The sequence below is a fragment of the Mastomys coucha genome, unplaced genomic scaffold (assembly GCF_008632895.1).
Source record: "Mastomys coucha isolate ucsf_1 unplaced genomic scaffold, UCSF_Mcou_1 pScaffold21, whole genome shotgun sequence".
Taxonomy (NCBI): Eukaryota; Metazoa; Chordata; class Mammalia; order Rodentia; family Muridae; genus Mastomys; species Mastomys coucha.
In genome coordinates this window covers 40,943,122-40,963,632 of record NW_022196904.1, presented here as the reverse complement: position 1 = coordinate 40,963,632, position 20,511 = coordinate 40,943,122, and the positions used below count along the sequence as shown (strand labels likewise).

At 45.1% G+C, this 20,511-nt stretch overlaps 1 protein-coding gene across 6 annotated transcripts in view; it reads right to left on the bottom strand.

Annotated features, from left to right (window-relative positions):
- Nucleotides 1–6,888: 6,888 nt before the first annotated feature.
- Slc6a5 (solute carrier family 6 member 5) overlaps nucleotides 6,889–20,511 on the bottom strand; it is a 54,183-nt gene continuing 40,560 nt past the window's right edge. For all 6 annotated transcript variants that reach the window (XM_031386780.1, XM_031386781.1, XM_031386785.1 and 3 more), the window contains 5 exons: nucleotides 19,687–19,818; nucleotides 18,011–18,110; nucleotides 14,962–15,062; nucleotides 10,471–10,638; nucleotides 6,889–7,772 (listed from right to left, as the gene is read on the bottom strand). In XM_031386780.1, coding sequence (XP_031242640.1) covers nucleotides 7,617–7,772; nucleotides 10,471–10,638; nucleotides 14,962–15,062; nucleotides 18,011–18,110; nucleotides 19,687–19,818 — 657 coding nt within the window. In that variant the 3' untranslated portion in view covers nucleotides 6,889–7,616. The remainder of the gene's footprint in view (nucleotides 7,773–10,470; nucleotides 10,639–14,961; nucleotides 15,063–18,010; nucleotides 18,111–19,686; nucleotides 19,819–20,511) is intronic.

The window sequence follows — 20,511 nt, the reverse complement described above, 5'->3', positions numbered from 1 at the left end:
GGAACTCACTCTGTAGACCAGGCTGGCCTCGAACTCAGAAAACTGCCTGCCTCTGCCTCCCAAGTGCTAGGATCAAAGGCGTGTGCCACCACCGCCCGGCATCCACCCTGTTTTTTGAGACAGGGCCTCTCACTGGCCTCAAGTTTGATAAGTAGGCTAGGCTGGCTAGCCTATGAGTCCCAGAGACACTACTATCTCCACCTTCCCAGGGATGGGATTTCAAGCAGGCACCACTATACACGGCTTTATTCATATAGTTTTTGGGAGTATCAAAGTGAGAGCATCATGCTTGCCAGGGTTACTGAATGAGGCATCCCCCACAACCCACCATCCAGTTATTTTTTTAAAGATTTATTTATTTATTTATTTATTTATTTATTTATTTATTTATTTTATGTATATGAGTACACTGTAGCTGTACTGATGGTTGTGAGTCATCATGTGTTTGCTGGGAATTTGAATTCAGGACCTCTGCTCACTCCGGCCTAAAGATTTATTTATTATTATAGCTAAGTACACTGTAAGCTGTCTTCAGATACACCAGAAGAGGGCATCAGATCTCATTACAGATGGTTGTACACCACCATGTGGTTGCTGGGATTTGAACTCAGAACCTTCAGAAGAGCAGTCAGCCCCATCCTCCAGTTTTATAATATCCAGTTGCACCTTTGCTCTGCCACATGTTTGCTTTTATCCCGTAAGCCCATCCCAGCACCCCACGGAGCCTTACATCTACCCCATGCACCAACATCCCACTTTAGGAAGCCCTGACTGAGCCCCTCAGCTGGAGGGAATGTCTTTTGCTTCTTTCTTTCAGCTTGCTCTTATCCTAAATACTTCAGAGGCTCTCATTTTTCTTCAGTGTAGGCTGAGACTGTGTCCAGGTTTGAGTAACCCTGAAGAGAGGCCTGACTTTCCTTCTTGTTCTTTGCTCTTGGTAACACTGAGTTCTGTTCCTTGTCTGGAGCTGGCACTCAATATTTGCTTATTCAATTTTAACATAAATTTTTTGAGTATCCACTAAGTGCCAAAACCTGTTAGGCACTAGGAACATATAAATAGTTAACACAGTAAGAATGACAAGGAAATGAGCCAACAAATCAATGACAGATGGCAATATGACTTGCCATCCCTGTTTGCCATTTCTCCTAACCTATAGATATCTGTGGGAAGAGGGACATAGGTTAAGTGAGTTTCAGGATCAAAAGTTCTCATACCATCACAAATCACACCGCAAGGCAGGTAACGCATTGGCCTGCTTTTCTGGTAGAAAATGTGATCAGAGAAGAAAATCCAGCTTTTGTAACATTAGCCCATTTTATAGGCATTTACAGGAGGAGCTCTCTGTTGCACAGAGCTCTACTGTGAATCTATAAAATGCAACCAGTCAGCACTTAAGCACTCTTTGCAAACCCAACTCCCAGTAAACAGACGGTTGTGCCCGTAACTCATGTCCCAAGGCCAGCCTTGGAATGAGTGAGCTTGGAGTTCTGTACCACCGTGTCATTCTGAGGCTCTGGCTGCAGGAGAGACATGGAGGTGACCGGGGGTATGGGAAATATAAGAACTAAGATTGAGAACTATCCAAGAGGTTGGAGACATGGACAAGAAAATAGCAACATTAAACAAATACAAAGAAGGTGAAAGACAAGAAGGGGTGTGGCTGGCTCTCAGTCTGCATGCATTTAAGCCTTCTACTCAAGTGCTGGCAGAGGGCCAGGATTGCCACACTCACCCTCAGCCCCTTTCAGGAAAGAACTGTTCGAAGGGCAATAGGACCCTACAGAGGATTTCTAACCACACCCCTGCTTGCCTGTGTCTGCTTTGGAAGTCTCCACATGGAACATCACTACTTGGGTGATAAGATTGAGAGGTGAGAATAAGTGCTTGGATGTGGCCTGTAGTTATGGAAACCAAGAAATGGACACAAGAGCCCATCCTTCTTTCTCGCTGGTATTCTACCCATCTGAGGTTTTGCTTTCCAATTAAAAGTTCTAATTAATAATAATAATAACAACAACAACAACAAGCCTCTCCCAGGTGTGTATATGAACCTCACAGCCACAGGCCTCTCCCAGGTGTGTGAACCTCACAGCCACAGGCCTCTCCCAGATGTGTATATGAACCTCACAGCCACAGGCCTCTCCCAGGTATGTGTGTGAACCCCATCATAGGCCTCTCCCAGATGTGTGTGTGAACCCCATCATAGGCCTTTCCTAGGCCAAGGCTTGAGCACAGGATGGACTCCATACTTCAATGTGTGGATCCCAGCATCTTCTTTGAGCACCTTTGTCTTCCCACTGATATTGGCCCAGGCCATCCTGCATCCATCTAGCACTGAAGCAGAAGATAGAGACAGGAAGTGAACACCTTGCTCATTAGAAGACAGTCCTGTGTTCATGTCAATGCAGTCAGATGGGAAAGTGCACATAGCATAAGACCACCTCTGCATGTCTTTGGGCAGGGAGCCAGGGGCTCCACCTACTCAAATAGAGAGTGAGGACATTTGTTTGTTAGCTTGACATGGATGGTTTTTCTACCAGGCTCATTTGGCCTGGAGCCAAGCATACATCAAGAATATCTAGATGCTGCTAAAGTTAAATAAAATTGTAAATGGACAAAATAATAATTTTACTACACACAAAGATTTATTAGCTCAGTCTAATAAATTCAGATCTGCTCAGATTCTCTCTCTCTCTCTCTCTCTCTCTCTCTCTCTCTCTCTCTCTCTCTCTCTCTCAGGGCTAATTAATAAATCAGGGCACTATGGTGTATTCTGAAGGCTGCAAATACAGCAACTTAATTGATATTTGTTTCTACACAACACAACGATACCTCATTTCCCCAGGAGGGCCATTTTCCACAGCTGTGCCAAGCTTCTCACAATGACACAAACCCACCCTGAGCACACCTGAAGCCCATTTGTTAAAGAAAAAACCATGGAAATGACGCATTTGTAACAGACACAATGTCAAGCAGTGTGTTTTAAACACTGACATTTATTTGAGGGGTTTTGAGAATTCATACATTATTAGGATAAACTCTAATTTATATCAGTATGTAATATATAATACAATAAATTGCATTTGTACACATAAATACAAAATTTGAGGTAGGGCCTCAAGAGTAATGACTTCTTAAATGAATAATGCACAGTATATAATAAGCACTCTATACGATAGATAGATATATATGATGCATCATTTTGTAACATAATATATTTTCTTCATGTAAAGTCAATGAAAAAATATAAGGACCTGACTAGGAAACATCTTTATTCAGGAACAATCTTGTTCACATGAGATGCTTGCATTTAGGACATTATCTAAGTGCACAATTTAAGAATCAGCCTCCTATTCCTGGATAGGTCCATAATAAAGTGCAAAAGACACGGACAAATGAGAGAGGCGGCAGTTCCCAGTTGCCCTCTAAACAGCATCCCAATGATTGAACACACCTGCAAGGCAGCTGGTCACCTGGAAGTGTCATCCTCAGAAGCTAATCAAGCCTGGGCTTGCTTTTCAGGGGTGATGAACACCCATCTGAAATCTTTTCTCTGCAGGCAGTTTACAGCAGCCTGGGCCAAGTTAATATTTCACCGTGGTCCTTCTAGTCAAGCACAGCTAAATGAGAGAAAGACAAGAAGTCTTGCTCCCAAACCTCAGGCCAGCTCTGCATCACACATCATGAGACAGAGGAAACTGGCTTGCTGGCCTTGGCCTCCTTGCCTTGCATGTTAATGTACCATACAGAACACCCTCACTCATGTCAGAGCCTTGGAGAAGCAAGTCACAGACCCAAATCCAATACCACGGGCAGGATGACCTTGCCATTGCACATCCATCCAGCAACAGTTACTGAGCTAGCCTCTGGGAAGAAGACCATGACCACGGCCAAGGAGATGAAAACGAAATGTCAGTTTAAGGCATGGGAAGCCCATGCTGACAGAAAGGAACTGAGAAGCTCTGAGGCACACGTAGATAACAGAAGAGAAACAAAATCCTGACCCCCTCAGTGTTGCATCAGCCTAGACACAATCCGAGTCTCATCAAACCGAAGGCCCTTCCGTTCCACTCTTTCTAAAGTGCCAGTCCCTGAAATACACATCAAGTGCAGCTCTCACACATTAAAAGCACATCAAAACTTCCAAAGCTGTCAATGGTCATTAGGATTTTGCGTTGACCACAGATATCATGCAGTAAAGAAATAGACGGGGGCAGAAAAAACAACAACCAGGAAATACCAGAATTGGACACACTTGTTCACAAAAGAATACAGCCTGAAGGAGAGTAGAAGTTTCTAGTGAGCAAGACAATTAGACAAAGGTTTGCATAAGAAACCACAACACGAATAGTTAATAAATATATGATGCTTTTCTGTTTTAAGGATAGTACAGGGTTACTATTTTTCACATATGGCTTGTTTTTCTCTGAATGGGTTTATTAAAGTGGTATTATGAAATCATCTCACAGATGGAAAATTCCCCACCAGTATGCACAGGGAACCCAAGTCTTTGCAAAGTAACCTTGCTTCTCCTTCATGGTCAGGGGAGAACTCTCAGGTGGCAGTTATAACAGTGCTCTCATTGTCTATGAATTCCTTCCTCTTTTTTCTTCCAATTGATTGTGTGTTTTAGTAGCATAAAAACAATCCATAAAAACAATCATCAGCTCTCAGTATCCCAACCAAATCCTCAGGAGGCATACCACTGAGATAACACCATGAACAGAGGCTACTCAGACACCACTGCCCTCTGCCAAGGAGAACCTTGAAGTTGAACAGGGCAATGAATGGCCAAAACTAACTTCAAAGCCTGTGGTTTCCAGGCAAGCCCGGAACCTTCTGTCTGACTCTGTCCTTCTAAGCAGTCTAACTAGGGAAAGAGAAACAAAGCAACAACAGAATGGACATGTACTCAGGGGCAGCTTCTAGGTCTTTCCTAAATATATCTTAGTAGACACAGCTGTAGCTCCCCCAGTTGCAACCACACTAATGGATGAGGTCATCATTCTGACAAGTAAGTTGACTCTCAGTTCACATCTGGCAGTGTCCAGGGCCTCCCCACATCCTTCTTTCAACTACAGAGGCGAAAATGAGCAGAAATCGGATTGGCATCCAGCACCAATCCCAGTTCCAGCCCATAGGAAAACAGGAAGCCAGAGGCCATTAATCCCGATACAAATACAAATCCCATGTGTGCTGAGGACAAGCTTTGTGCTTTTCTTCAACCTGCAAACTGGCTAGGGCTGCAGGGAGTTTCCATACTGACCTCCCTACTCACACACACACACACACACACACACACATACACACACAAACACACACACACACACACCACCCAAGTCACAGCACCGCCCTGCGATGCTGGTGCAGGAATGGGCCCTCTCGTCAGTGTGGCTTTCTTGGGGAAACAGATGATAACAGCAGATAGTAGAGAGCTGAATCCACAGCTCATCTGCCTAAAACAGGGAAGCCTGAGGTTCCATCTCTGTGACAGCCTAGCAAGACCTAGCTTGGGAAAACTAGGAGAAAAGAGAAAATGAGAGAGAGAGAGAGAGAGAGAGAGAGAGAGAGAGAGAGAGAGAGAGAGAGAGAGAGAGAGAGAGAGACACAGACACAGACACAGAGACACAGAGACAGGCAGAGACAGAGACAGAGAGACAGAGAGAGACAGAGAAAGACAGAGAGAACCCTACTAGCAAAGAAACCAGAGCCAGAGGTTCAAAACCTACCATGTTCCCTTCCCCAAAACCTATCATGGCTACTCTGGGAAACACAAGTATCCATCACTGTTGGCAGGTGGTGTGAGCACTTGCCGTAGGAAAGGAGAGTTCAATCCAATGACTTCAGACACTTTACACAGACAGAGTCATATTTTTAAAATGATACATTAAAGTCTGTTGTTGAGGTGCCATTGGCACTGCACAAGATGAAAATGTCATGTCGATATACAAGATTTGAACTGAAAACTTTGCCTGAGACCCTGTTATATGAAGACAAACTAATAAGAAAATGATTGAACCCATCTCCCCTAGAGGAAATGAGTTTAGGTTGAGATATTAATACTGTAAGAGGGAGAAATAAAAAGCCCAGACTATGCTACTCTAAACTTGCCATCTCTGCGGTGATTCATAAGATATTTATGAGGACAGAAAACACCACTAGCACTATGTGTGCATAGCACTGCATGTGTCCACTCAGGACATGGTGGATTAAAGGGTATGGCCTGGGCTGGCTCTGCCAACAGGTGGCTTGCTCTCACTAGAGGGCAGTTACATTGAGCAGTGTGGAGAGGGAGTTCTGGACATTGAACTAGCTAAATGCAGTCTTAAAAGCTACGGTTTTAATCGGCTCACTACCTAACTAAGCTGTATTTATCAGAAAGTTCTGGAAATACAGTGACCTAAGATATACAACCACAGGGATGAGGAGTCATATGGTTGCTTCTTACCAACCTCTTAATTTCTCTGATTTTTCCCTATGGTCACAATTGGCATTTACTGTTACTAAAAAAGGAGTAAAAATTGAGAAAGTCTTTTAAGAGTTTGTGTCCCGTGTGTATATAATATATAGACAGAACTGCGGTAAGTCTCATTTTTCCAATAGGTTGGAAGACAAGGTTATCTACACCTTCTAGAAACTGACTTGGAGGCAAAGAGACAGCATATCATGATATTGAACCATGGTGCAAAAGACACCATGACAGATACAACAGTGGTACAAAAGCTGACATGCAAATCAAAGCATGGCTTCTTGTGCAGAGAGTGAAAGACCCAGAGAACTAACTCTCAAGTGTCGTTATTACAGAAGGAAGAGGAGGAGATGGAGAAGGAGAGAGAAGAAGAGGAGGAGGAGGGGGAAGAGGAGAAGGAAAGGGAGGGAGGGAAGGGAGAGAAGGGAGGGGGAGAGAGAAGAAAGGAAGAAAGGGAGAAGGAAGGAAGGAAGGAAGGAAGGAAGGGAGGAAGGAAGGGAGGAAGGAAGGAAAGCTGTGGCAAGAGAATGGACAGTCCCTTCAGATCCACAGAACAGAGAGATGAAGCAACTGAATGCATGGTATATTTGGTCAAATAAAAGAAATGGATACACAAACCAAACCATCCAGTGGTGCCCAAGTCTACCTACCAGCCATGTCTGCATCCAGAATAATCTCCAGTGCTGCCATCCCCCTAAACACACCTGACCTGAACTTTCAGCTTCTGAATGAGATCACTGTGTTGCCCAGCTCAGCTGGACAGTGCTGATGAGTCCTGAAAGTCTGCATTCTCCCCATGCCCTACTCCTTCTGGCAATGAGAACACACAACACAATTTCTCTACTGCCAAACCACATACCTGCCAGCATTCACCGGGTCAACCCACCCCTGCAGGATGAAGGAAGAAACCTGATCAGGGGGCCAATCCTTCCAGAAACTGATAGCACAGACAGACAGTGCTATCAGTGGCCTGTGTGGCTGTCACTACAGCATGCTACGCTATGTCCTACTTTCTATGGAACACTCTCATGCACAGCTGTGAACTGAAGTGTGGGGAGAAAGAAGAAAATTGGTAATAAATCTGGGGAAAGTGTGAAGGGGGTGGGGCAGAGAGGAAGCCCAGGACCTCATCCACACTACTGGACTAGCACTGAGTGCCCAGTTCCAAATCCTTCACAGGCAGCTTGAGTCCCAGGGACGAGGTTCCCAAGGGGTCGATCATATTCTTGTAGCGTTCCCCACGGTGCTGAGCTAAGAATGGGCCCCAATCGGGCTGTGGCGAGCATACCAGCTTCAGCCTCTGCAAAGAAGGCAAAGACACGTGTAGTTACAATATGAATTCTCCTTCCTCCCCTTGGCACCCCTAGCCAACTCCAAAAGGCTAGGTATCATTGCTCCAGATCCTTCACTGGAGCCAAGAGCCCCTCCCCCTCCCCTCGAAGTGAGGGAGACTAGCCTGCATTTATTAACCAGGCCAAGGACAGGAAAAACAAGACTCGGTTTGGTTCTCTTGAAATTTATGATTGTTCTATGTTTGCTGTGCATACGATGCATAGAGGACAAAGGGCCCAGATTTTAATTACACATCTCCATCCACCACGTGAAGAGAGCTCGCCAGCTTCTACTTCTGCTCCCAAGCAGCAAAAGCCATGGGCTCAATTACATTTGTTCTGTAGTCTCAGTGATGGGTTGCTACATCAAAAATAATTGGATTTTGTTTAGCATATTTCCCAGAAGTATATAAATGGGCAAGAAGAAAGTCAAACCCAAAGATATACCAGCAAGCATGAACAAAGATTTTAATTGTCTGTTGACGATATAAATACATATATATATATACATTCATATATATGTGTGTGTGTGTATATTATATACACATACACACACACATATGCACACACACACACATATATATATGTTTCTGGCTGAGGTAAGAAGGGCAGGTTCATGTAGGTAAGCTTAAAAATAGTGGAGGTATCTCTAGCTTCAACTGAAATAATTATTGAAAATAAAATCTGATAGAAACATATAGAAAAAGAAAACTTATTTCTGACTATATAAGAGGGAATAATTATATATTTATTATCTATTAAGGGGAAATCTGATCCTTATAGCTGTTAGTTTAATGCCCCTCTAATCACCAACTTGCAACCTTTGTGTCCCAAATTAACCATAATAAATTTGTACGGCCAACCCACCAGTCTAGAGAATTTTAGGCTGCAACAGCAGTGGAGGTTACAGCAGGTTCCGATTAGGCAAAGAGATTTCTGTGACCTCCGGTGGGAAGGTGTCTATGAGAAGTGGTATGCAGGAGGTAGGCTGGGCCAGAGCTGCTTTACACCAGAGAATAATGACCAGAATTCTCTGGGGATGCTAACCAGAATGCATCTTCAGCATGAAGACTCAGTGTCATGTGGAGGTCAGTGGAAATGAAGGCTACCTGGTGACCCACACCAAGTGAACCCTTGTGTTGTGTGCTGGCCATGCCCTCACCCCGGCCCTGTTTCTCCCCACCAGACTCTTCTTCATATCAATCTAGCTACACAAGAACAGACCCCACACAGCCGTTCTCCACCCCAGTGAACAAGAATTTCTTTGCCTTGGTCTAGATGCTTCCCAAATCCAAGCACCATTTCCCTGAGCTCCTGCAATTGAGAGAACCTGGCTGTCATTCAAGCTCCCAGAGCACCTCCAGATCAGACCCCAGGTCACATCGAGCGAGGTCCAAATGCCTTCAGGATGCAGGCAGAGGTCATTCATTCTCAGCCCAGCTGAACAAATGATCGTTTTTTTTTTTTTTTTCTTTTTCCTTCTAGACAGGATCACATACAGCCCAGGCTAGCCTAAAGTTCACACAGACCTAAGGATAGCCTTGAACTCTTGATCCTCCTGCTTCTACTTCCCAAGTACTAGAATTACAGGTATGCTTGAACGAGTATACTTCTCAGAAGTAACAAAAGCTGGGCGGCTCCTCAGTGGTGGCAGTCTCATTGTCACTATGGAAAAGTCCCATGAGCTCTGATCAGGATTGAATGGTGTGCTAGTGAGCTTAGTCAGCTCCAGTCATCTAGAAAGAGGCAATGGCCAATGAGGAATTGCCTCTGTCAGATGAGCCCCAAGGCAAGTCTGGGGGACATTATCTTGATTAATGATTAATGTGGGAGGGCCCAGTCCACAGTGACAGTGCCACCTCTGGGCAGACAGCCTCAAGTTACATAGGAAAACAAACTGAGCAAGCCAGGAGGAACAAGCCAGTAAGCAGCACTCCTCCGCGGCCTCTGCTTCAGTTCCTATCTTGAGGTTCCTGCCTTGAGCTCTTATCCTGACTTCCTTCCCCAAGTGAAGATTGTGACCAGGCAAGACTGAGATGACGTAAGCCCTTTCCTCCCTAAGCTGCTTCTGGTCATGATTTTATTGCAGCAACAGAAATCTAACAATAACAGTTGTTAAGGAAAAGCAAATCTTCCCTCACTCTAGCCACGTCCTGGAATACATGCAACAGGCTGAGGGTTGTCACATGTTTAATCAGCTTGAGCCGTCAGTCATCCTTAACTCAGGAACAAAGGGAGCAGTGGTGACTTTAAGTGAAATGGCAGTCAACATGTGGGAGGGAGGAGGCTTGGATGCAGAGGGACACCAGGAGAGGAGAACCCTGTGTTAAAAAAATGAACTCCAAGATGTAAATAGCAGCTGAAGAGGAGGGGCTGGGAGCTCTAGGAAAGAGGAGGCATTCAGATTACCCATCCCAGGGCTGCCAGCACTGTGAAGAATAGCACAATAATAGCTCACTCAGCCTCATGATTGGCTGGGCTCCTCCGCTGCAGGAATAATATATAATAAAAATGAGTTTAATAGAATCAGTCGGGCAACTGTGATGGCTTACTCACCCAGTATCCTTCTTGAATATGTTTACCGAATCTTTTGTTTTTAATGCATAGAGCTTTTAAGATCTCTCCCTAGGGAGAGGCTAGCAGGGGGAAAGAAGCCAGTAGAATTACCTCAATAAATCTCCCGGGAGCCAGATACATTTTTATCACGAACATAATCGGGATCCAGATAACAGAGCAGGCGAGCATCAGCCATCCAAGCACCATGGACCAGTTAGGGTAGCGGTAAGAGCCGTAGGTCATGGGCTCCCACTGGTAGAAGCTGAAGCAAAGGATAAACTGGGAGAGAAGAGAAAAGAGCCTTAGGGTGATGGTGTGAGTCACTCATTCATTCAACACACACGTGCAGAACACCATCGCATGATTCATTTCTATTGCCTTATCTTACGTAGACTCTTGTCTATTTGAAAGGGGGTTTTCCAAGTAATTGAAGTAAATTCTCAAGATGATGAAGATGGAAACACACACTCAGCTATTGCTCCCTCGTTTATCCTGCCACAGGAAGTCAGTGGGTGTGGGCATGTGCCTACAACCACAAAGGCCACACCAGAACACAGCACAGTGTCTGACAGGGCACTGAAGAGACTGTCTGCACTATCATTGATAATTAAGCCTTTGTTATAGTGGGGAAATGATGTGTTAAATTTGTAGATCTCAATCCATTTGGCTTCCTTCTTAAACAAGGAATGGTCAATGTGTAGGAGCAGCCTCTAAAGTTGGCTGTGTGAGACTCAAAATGATAAAATGGTCCCTGGTCCCCCACAGGTGACTGAAAGAAGCACAATCCTATGATAAGCCATGGCAGAGAAAGAGAAAGAGAGAGAGAGAGAGAGACAGAGACAGAGAGAGAGAGAGAGAGAGAGAGAGAGCAGCCTCCTCCACTGACTTAAGGTGACCAATGTCATCACCAGTGAGTCCAGAGACCTGGCTCTATAGCTAATGAGCTGCAGAGCCTCTCAGATTCTCAGCTACAAAATGGATTTATTTCACACCACATATGTAGTATGTAGTGCTGGGGTTCTCTGGGAGCAGAAATCTGTATTTACTCCAGAGACCTTCCTCATTCTTAAAAGGTCATGATTTGGGTTTCGGCCAATATCTGTGATCACATCATACTTTGACAAGCATGATCTCTGAGATCCATCCAAAGACTTGGCTAGGCAGCTGAAGAGGGCCAAGGGAAGACATAGGCTGAAATCAGAGGCATCTGTCTACAGAGCCAGGCTTCTGACAGCTCCAGCCCAGCCCGTAGAGACTACTTCTCAAGACAACATGACTCTGGGTGTTCTTCTTGCCTGTGGCAACATAAGCCTAGAATTATCCACGTAAGTCCTTTCCCTGGCTCTGTGCCTCTCTTCCTACCGTAAGCTGTAGTGTAACAAAATGATCGGAGGGAATTACATTCAAGGAAATAGCAGGTGGAAGAGTTTCGGACAACTGCGAAGCCCTAGACAAACACAAGACATCCACACCAGTGCCGCAGCACCCAGACTGCCAGGGCCAGGGACTTCTTTTCAGTGCAATTCATGTGGTGATTCCAAGCAATGTAAGCCAGAAGACATGGTTCCCATGGAGAGCGAGGTCGATGTTAGCCCCCCTTTCCAACTTTTGCCCCTGGAGTCATAAGCTTTATTAGCCAGTCTATTGGAAGTACGGCCCAATGTCATTAAGGCACACTGCTCTGTTTCATTTACTATATAAATAGCCATGCATCTGCTTATGTGTGTGCCTCAGTAACGTGATCAGACTATGCATATGATAATTGCATGAGGATATTTATGGCTCCATAAATCCATGACGGCACGTAGAAAAATGATGGATTTTATTTCAGAGGCCCTGAAGTCATTTAAACCCATAATCTTACCCTGGTCCAGGACCTGGACGATATCTATGCTACGGAGGTAAATGGTAAAATATAAGCAGGGCTGAGACCTTTGACACCCATTTCCACTTCCACAAATATCACATCAAACTTTCAGGCGCAAGCCAGTTGCTTGCCATAAATTTCCCTCTGCCAAGTCAGCTTTGATGAGAGCCTGCCCTAGGGTAGGCTTTGCTACTGAGTCAAGACCACCTCTGCCTTTCACAGCAACCAATCAGCCACAAGAGACACACTGGTTGGTGGTAATGATGAATCTGACGACATCCCTAGCTCCGAACAGCACAGAGAATCTCAGGGTGTCTCCGCAGCTTCTGACATGTAATCTACCAAATCACAGCAAAACTGAGGAACTTGCCCAAGAATGAAATAAAAAATAACAAGTTCCAGGGATTCCTGCTCCCTGAGTCTGAAGGCTTGACTTCTAACCCAAACTGGCAGGGCTGTAGCTAGACTGTCAGAGTGCAGAGAGCAGGCTTGAATGCCACCCCGGTTCACAGACAATGTTTTAGTTCTATGGCCTTGTGGCCTAAAGCAAGTTCCTTACCCTCTCTGAAACTCAATGCACACATCTGTAAAGTAGGGAGATGGTGTGGGTATAAACATCAATGATAAGGCCAATAAAGGGCCTGCTTCGAAACACAGCAGGCAGATGGCCGTGTGGTGCATCTCCACAGAGCAAGGCAAAATTCTGACAGTCTTCTGGGATGAGAGGAAAAGGGGGGGGCAGAATCTAGATTGTATCCTAACACTGACTCCACTGATAATAAACCACAAGGAATGAAAACGAGGGGCGTCAAGGGTCAACAGGGACAGGATTTGCTAACACAGCATTTTCAGGCAACAGACAACATCATCTTCACACCCATTAGCTAAGCTGGCCCCACACACACTTCATTCATGAGCATCTGTCTTTAATATTTTTCAGGTCTCATGCCCCAACTCCAGCAGGACTTTTCAGACTACCAATATAGATGTGGGTAAGTGTCAGTGTCCATACAGAAGACGAAGATTGTGGAATGGATTTTCTGTCTAAACCTCTAGATTTTCAGAAAGATATGATTTGATTAGAACTTACTCTCAGACGGGGGAGGGGGAAAGGCAAGCAAATGAAGAAAAAATATATTTTCATTGCACCTGCTTTTATTCATTCTGCATCTTAAAAAAAGCTGGTGTCTGGTGTTGAAAAGCAGGCTCTCTAGCTGGTTTCTAGTGCCACCTAATGGGCCAAATAAAAATTACAGACAACTTCCTCCAGGCTGGCTCAAAAAGGACTCCCCACAAGCCAGAGGAAGAAAAAAAGCAAGTAGTGGAGGGGAAAGACAAAATCTCTGCAAATTTGCTTGGAGAAGAAAGTGAGGCCACACTGATAGCTGTGGGCACAATGAGGATGGTTGCGGGTGTGAGTTTAAGTCTCTGTACAGACTACAGGCATGTGTGGCTCTATTCTTTAGGGAAGGGAATGTCAGATGATCTCAAAACACTTTCCCCACACTTGAAGATGACAACATGGCTCTCAAAAGCTATAAAAACAATAGTAAATGCCCAATTAAAGCTACATTAATTGTAGAGTAGGCAAATTGAGAATTGTTAGGAGCCAGAACACATGGGTTCAAATCCAGACTGTTACTAACTAGTGTACATTCAATGCTAGTTCAGTCACATAACTTCAGGCTTCAGTTTCCCTGCAATTTAAAACTTAGTTTTAAATGTTGCCTTGACACAACTTAGAATCACTTGGAAAGGAGTCTCAATGAAGGATTGCCTAGATCAGATTGGCCTGTGGGCTTGCCTATGGGGTATGTTATGTCTTGCTTATGTTAGTTGATGTGAGATGTAGTCCACTGTAGGCAGCTTCATTCCCTAGGAAGAAGGGTCTCATATTACAGAGATTAGGGACTAGAGAAATAGCTCAAAGGGTTAAGAGCACTTGATGCTCTTATAGAGGATTGGAATTTGGTTCTCAGCTCACAGTCACCTTAACTCCAGCTACAGGGGACCCAATGCCATCTTCTGGACTCTTCAGGTTCCCACATGCACACAGACACACACATATGCACGTGTAAGGAAATAGTAGAATAAACCCTTTTCTGAAAAGTGGAAAGCTAGCTGGGCACTAACAAACATGGGTGCATTCATTTCCCTCTGCCTTTGCCTGGATGTGCCCAGCAGCTTCAAGCTCCTGATACTGTGACTTCCCTACTGTGATGAACTAGTCTGGAACTGTAAGTGGAAACAAACCCTTTTGTCCCCTGAGCTGTTTTTGTTAGGTTATCTTATCATGGCAACTGAAAATGAAATAGAACATTCCCCTTCTGCAAGACAAAGATAATTACACCAGCCTGGCAGCACTGCTGAGAGAGAGCTCTATATACCAATCACCCAGAACAAAATCTGAACCATGGTGTGAACATGGTAGATGTGTGGTCTACATGGCTGTTGACTGCTATCTGCTAGCACAAAAAGGCAGATGGATAAAATGTGTGTGCTCTACACAGATGTGCTGGCATCTCTTGATCGATTCTAGCTCCACCCCTGACCAGCTAGAAACCTGGAGTTAAGTTGCTTCACCTTTCTGACCTACAGTATACTCACCTGAAAGACAAGGCCAATACCCATCCCACCAGCTCCCCAGGCTCACGGGGAGGCACACATGCGTTCAAAGGTAAAACACTGACATGCAGGAGAGGCAGTGTCTGTGGGAGAAAGCATGAAGCCCTTACAGTTAAAATGGTCGGTGTGACGAATGCCCAGCAGACTTTCCAGAAAATGTTGGGCTGGAATCCAATCATCATCTCGATGTCTTCACAGAACCTCTGCAAGCCTGCAGAGAGATAGCAGAGGCCATGTGTGAGGTGCAGTTGGCAGGGGTTGGGGAGCCCCTCTCTTAAGGACCTTGGCTAAGGAAGAACCCAACTTGGGTCAACATAACCCGTTTCCCTGTGACAGGAAACCATCAGACAGATGACTCACTGCCAGGAATACTGGAGCTAACCGAATGTTGAAATAGATACTAAACACTCTCTGCAGTGAGGTTCAAAACTGTCGTGGCATCATCTCCAGAGCTTAGTTCCAGGTGTCTTGGCAGTGGCATGTGCATGGGCTTAGTCTGCTCGATGACAAGTCTAGCAGAGAAAAAGATGTTGGTAAACTAAGAGACCATACTATAAGAGGCTCAGCTCTTAGCAAGTCTCTGTGGTGTGGGCTGGTGTGCCTCTCACCCTCTGGAGAGCATTTCCATTGCATCCACCTTGCTCTGCCTGGGGTCTAGTGATGACTACAGGTGAAAAGCAATGTAAATCCCAAGTGTCTAGCACTCACTCAAGCTGAATGACCATTGTCTTCCTGGCCACTCTGAGACTTCCCTAAAGCAAAATATAAAGAAGGCAGCTCTTCACCCATAGAGCCACCCTCCTGGCAGCCTCCTAGTTTAGGAGGGAGTTGGAACGTTGCGTTGGAGGAAAAACACTGATATCAGAAGTGGAACCCATCAGAAATAGGGGTTCAGTATGCAAAGGGGACCGGATAGCTTTCCTGAGTGCAAGTCTCTGAATTGCAGCAGTCCCCAGACTTCCTAAGGCAGCGACCCTTTAATACAGTGGCTTGTGTCATGGTGACCCCCAACCATAAAATTATTTTCACTGCTACTTGATAACCATGATTTTGATACTATTGTAAACTGTAATGTAAATATCTGTGTTTTCTGGTAGTCTCAGGCCACTCCTTCAAAAGGCGCAATCCTCAGAAGGGATCGCAGCCCACAAGTTGAGGACCACTGCTGTATTGGGGATGTCTAAAAACTCATCCAGGTGTATCCAAGATGTGTTCCTCATAGAGAGGGAAGCCCTGATATACTGATGACCGAACCACAAGTTCATATGATCATCATGGAAAACCTAGAAATTTCTCTACAAATAAATAAATAAATAAATAAATAAATAAATAAGAGATTAACGGAGGCCCAGGAGAATTAGCATAGCCCAGTGACTGAAGCACTTGGGTTTACGTATTCCTTCCTGGCCAGATTTGCTTAGGGTTTGGGGAAACGATTTAACTTTTACAATTAGGCATATTAAGAGGTGTCTGGTTTAATTGCTTTCAAGCCTCGCTGAATAGGCCTGTTTTACAAGAAAGGGCTTTTCGAATGTGCCTTTTGTGGCAATTAGCAGTTGGGAACTGGGTAAAAGGATCAAGCCTGTGCTCATGGGCCTGGCTGCAGACAAGCTACAAGTGAAGCCCCCTGCTCTTTCCAGCAATCAAACTTCCCCGAAGTGGGGAGATGATCTCGAGTCTTACAAAAATTCCCCTTCAACTCTCATCTGAAAGTAATTGCAAGATGGGAGAGATGGCTCTGTGGTTAAAAGCACATACAGCTTTTATAAAGAACCAGAGTTTGAGGCCCCCAGCACTCACATCAGGTAGCTACCCACCCCCCGTGACTCCAGTTCCAGCAGATCTAATGCCCTCTTCTGACCTCCATGAGCATAACACTGGTGCACATACCCATACTCAGATACACATATACTGCACACATGATTTTGTTTGTTTTGTTTTGTTCTGTTCTGTTCTGTTTGGTTTTTGAGACAGAGTTTATCTGTGTAATCCTCTGGCTGTCCTGGAACTTTTGTAGACCAGGCTAGGTACCTACCTCTGCCTCCCCAGTGCTAGGTTTAAATGCATGCAAGACTGTGTTCAGTAATTTTTTAAAAGTAATAATTGTAGCCTCTTCCTGTTTCTAGGGTGCCTACACTTTACATGAAAGATCTTCATTTTCTATCCTGATTTTCTGCTCTATTTTATTTCTCTTTTATTTTAATGAGATTTCCAGGAAAACCAATAACTTTAGCATACCTGTCAGTATGAGACCAACAATAAGACACTATTCACAGGGCACACAGAAGTTGGCAAGTGCGTTGCCCCCCATTTTGGAGATCAGAGCTCTGCAAATACTTCTAGCCTCCCTGCATGATGATCTGGGGGCACCTCTATTCCAAGCAATTCATTTCACTTATTTTTCTCTTAGAACAAAGTTGCTATCTCTTCAGGGACTGCAATACTATTAGATCATTGAACCCTGAAAGTCTTATCCCCCTAATAGTTGCTATGTGGCCTTATCCAGTGACCATTATAAGATGTTTAAGCACAAAGGAGTCAGCAGTACCTGAGTCAAACTAGACAGACTAACCAGGAGACCACTGGTGTGATCTCCAGGACACATACTTGTGCACAAAGGGCAGAGATGGCTGCCATCCTTTATCCTTGATAATAGCTCTAATGGATGGGGTGCTTGTTGCTATGGTGATGGCAGAACTAGTAAACCACTGGAGAACTGAAAGTTTCTTTGCTGGAAAAATCTTGGACTTAGATACTGTATGGCAAGTTCTCCCAGATACTTAACAAGATTGGAAGGCTCTATGATCAAGTGGCCGTTGGTACCCAGGGACTATGAGGATTCACCCTTCACCTCAAGCACAATGGGCACTGACACCGCCAACACTGAGAATAATCCGACACCAGCAAATGAGCCCTCCTTCCTCATCTGGCCACTGGCCACAGGCGTTAACTGTGCCAGCCCATACCTAAAACCAGGTCCTATGACCTTCTGGCACACACTGCTAAGATTCACAATCAGGAACCTTCGATTTCTCATTCAATTTCCCCAAGCTCGGAAATAGAGGCACTGAAACCCTTTAAATATGGGGTACATACTTGTCAGCAAGGCCTACCATACACTCTGGCTCTCTCGTGGCAACAGGCAGAGTGTTCCCTTACCATACACATAGGAGATGCCAACAAGTTCAAATATGGCAATGATGACAAGGGCATAGGAGGCAGCATAGGTGTCCACAAGCTGAAACATGTAGATTCCACCCTAGCAGGAGAGAGAAACAGCCACCATCAAACAGGACCCCGTGGCCCGGCTCCATCCTCCCACCTGTGTTAGCCCCTCTTCTCCCTCCTGAAGGCCAGCAGGTTCAGAGTCCCCCATGTTCTGAACTGGAGACTTGGCCAGCTCAACAGAGACATCCCTCAATGACCTCTGAGGTGATCAGTAAAGCACAAAAAGCAGGCTAACTATCTTATTTTTTTCCAAGGCAAAGGTCAACCTCTGAAGGAGCTATGAGAGCAGCCTCCTGGCTTCATGCTTGCTGCAAGCTGTCAATGACCACTTCCTCCCATGGAGATGAACTTGACTGACCTTCATGTGACCTTTAGCTATGGCTGTGAATTTACTTTAGCATCACCTGAACAGGAGCCTCATTCAGGAACTCTCCCGACTGCCTGCATTCACTTGAGAAGACCCACTCTGAATGTAGTTAGCACCCTCTGGAAGGGCCCAGATGTAAAAGGCCACAGAAGAAGGCAGAGTGCTTGATCTTTCTCAGCCTGGCTTTCCCTCTCAGCTCAGAGTTAACTTACTTTGTTGCCACTGACTCCTTCACTGATATCCAAAGCAACCTTTCCAAGCTCCCAAGGTGAACCAAGCTCTCCAGGAACCCTGCAGTCTTCAGCAGCAGACTGAGACTGCTTGGGGCACCAAGCCTCATAGACTAAGTAACTACTGGGTTCTCAGCCCCCTCCGATGTGAGACAGCTTTTGTGGATGACTTTGACAACATGACATAAGCTGATCCCTATCAGTTCTGTTTCTCTAGAGAACCCTGACTAATACACTGGGCTTTCTTTACACATTCTTCTCTCTCTCCCTCCCTCCCTCTCTCTCTCTCTCTCTCTCTCTCTCTCTCTCTCTCTCTCTCTCTCTCTCTCTCTCTCTCTCTCTGCCTTGCTCTGAAATCTCCCTACAACAGATGAAGCTTGGAGGCCATCTTATTCCTCCACCACTTTATAGATACAAGAACTAAGGCCCAAAGGAGTAGATCATTCAAGGTCACAGAGACAGCAAGTACAGAGTATGCCCTAAGTGTCACCATGTAATTTGCCAACACACTCAAGACTAGGAAAAACCTCAAGTGACATTGGTGTTTATATATAGTAATAACCATCTTGGAAATTTGACTGGTGGATAAATCTGAACGTTCCTGATTTCTGTTTTCTTTAAGTAGGGCACACCTGTCTTATTGGCTCAAGAAGACTACATCTCAATTATGAAGATACTAGGGGCCTTGCTAGGAGCCAAGATAACATATTTCCATGTGTGGTCAGAATCATCATTGAGCTCGTGCCATCTATGGAAATGGCAGGGATTTGGCTCTGGTTGAGAGGTCTAAGAAATGCAAATACAGAGATAGATAGCCATCACAGGTCCTCTACCTGCTCCACATGGGACTTATGGTCACAGGCTCTCAGCTGCGTGATGACAGACAGCCATTGTACATCTCCCACCTGACCTGCAATCACCTGTGCATGGCAGGCTCCTATCCAAGGGTGATCATTGAACAGTCATTATCCATGCCCCATCGCATCTGGTCATGCAAAAAGCACTCTCACCTGTGTAATCATTGGGAATCCCATAATGAAGAAGCAGATGCAGCAGCCCAGGGTGAACACAGGCTTGTGTGTGCGCAGATACTTGGGAAACTCATCCGAGATGGAGGTCACGATGGTCTCGATGGTGGCAAACTGAAAGAGTACCAGGACAAAAGCATTTGAATTCAACTATCCCCCTCTAAAACCCTCTCCAAAGTGCTGTGTGCTACACTAGGGGAAGCTGTGCTTGGGCTCTGTCTGGTTTTGAGAGCGCCATTCCTTTGATGGGTCTAAATGACCTTACTGGATGCCAACATGAAAAGTCGGGAGGACTCAAGCAGTGTATGAGCTCTAGAAACTCTACCCCCAAGCCCCTAGAGAATCACTCACAGTCATCCATCAGGACATCTTAGCTTCATTTTGTATTCATGAGATGTAAATTCCTCTCCTCTAGTTATCTACCATTTGATCTCCTACTTGAGGGAAAACCCAGTGACTAAACCCTGAGCACTTGTCGGAGTGATTTGTGGTAGGTTCAGCCTCAAAGTAATTCTCCTAAAATTGACTTCATATTATCATCCCTTATGCTGCCCTACAGAGTTCACGTTGGCAAGATGATGCCAGGGAGGGGAGGATGCAGGCTAAAACTTGGCATGGAGAACAGAAAGGGGGAATGGAAGAGAGAAGAGAGCCCCTTCGCACCATCACATGATCACTAAAAGGGTGAGGTTAAATTGTCTGTGGTGGTGCACTCACATAATCCCAGCACTCAGGAAGCGGAGGAAGGAGGCTAAAGAGTTCAAGGCCATACTGAGATACATACTAAGGTTTCTTTTTTTTTTTCTT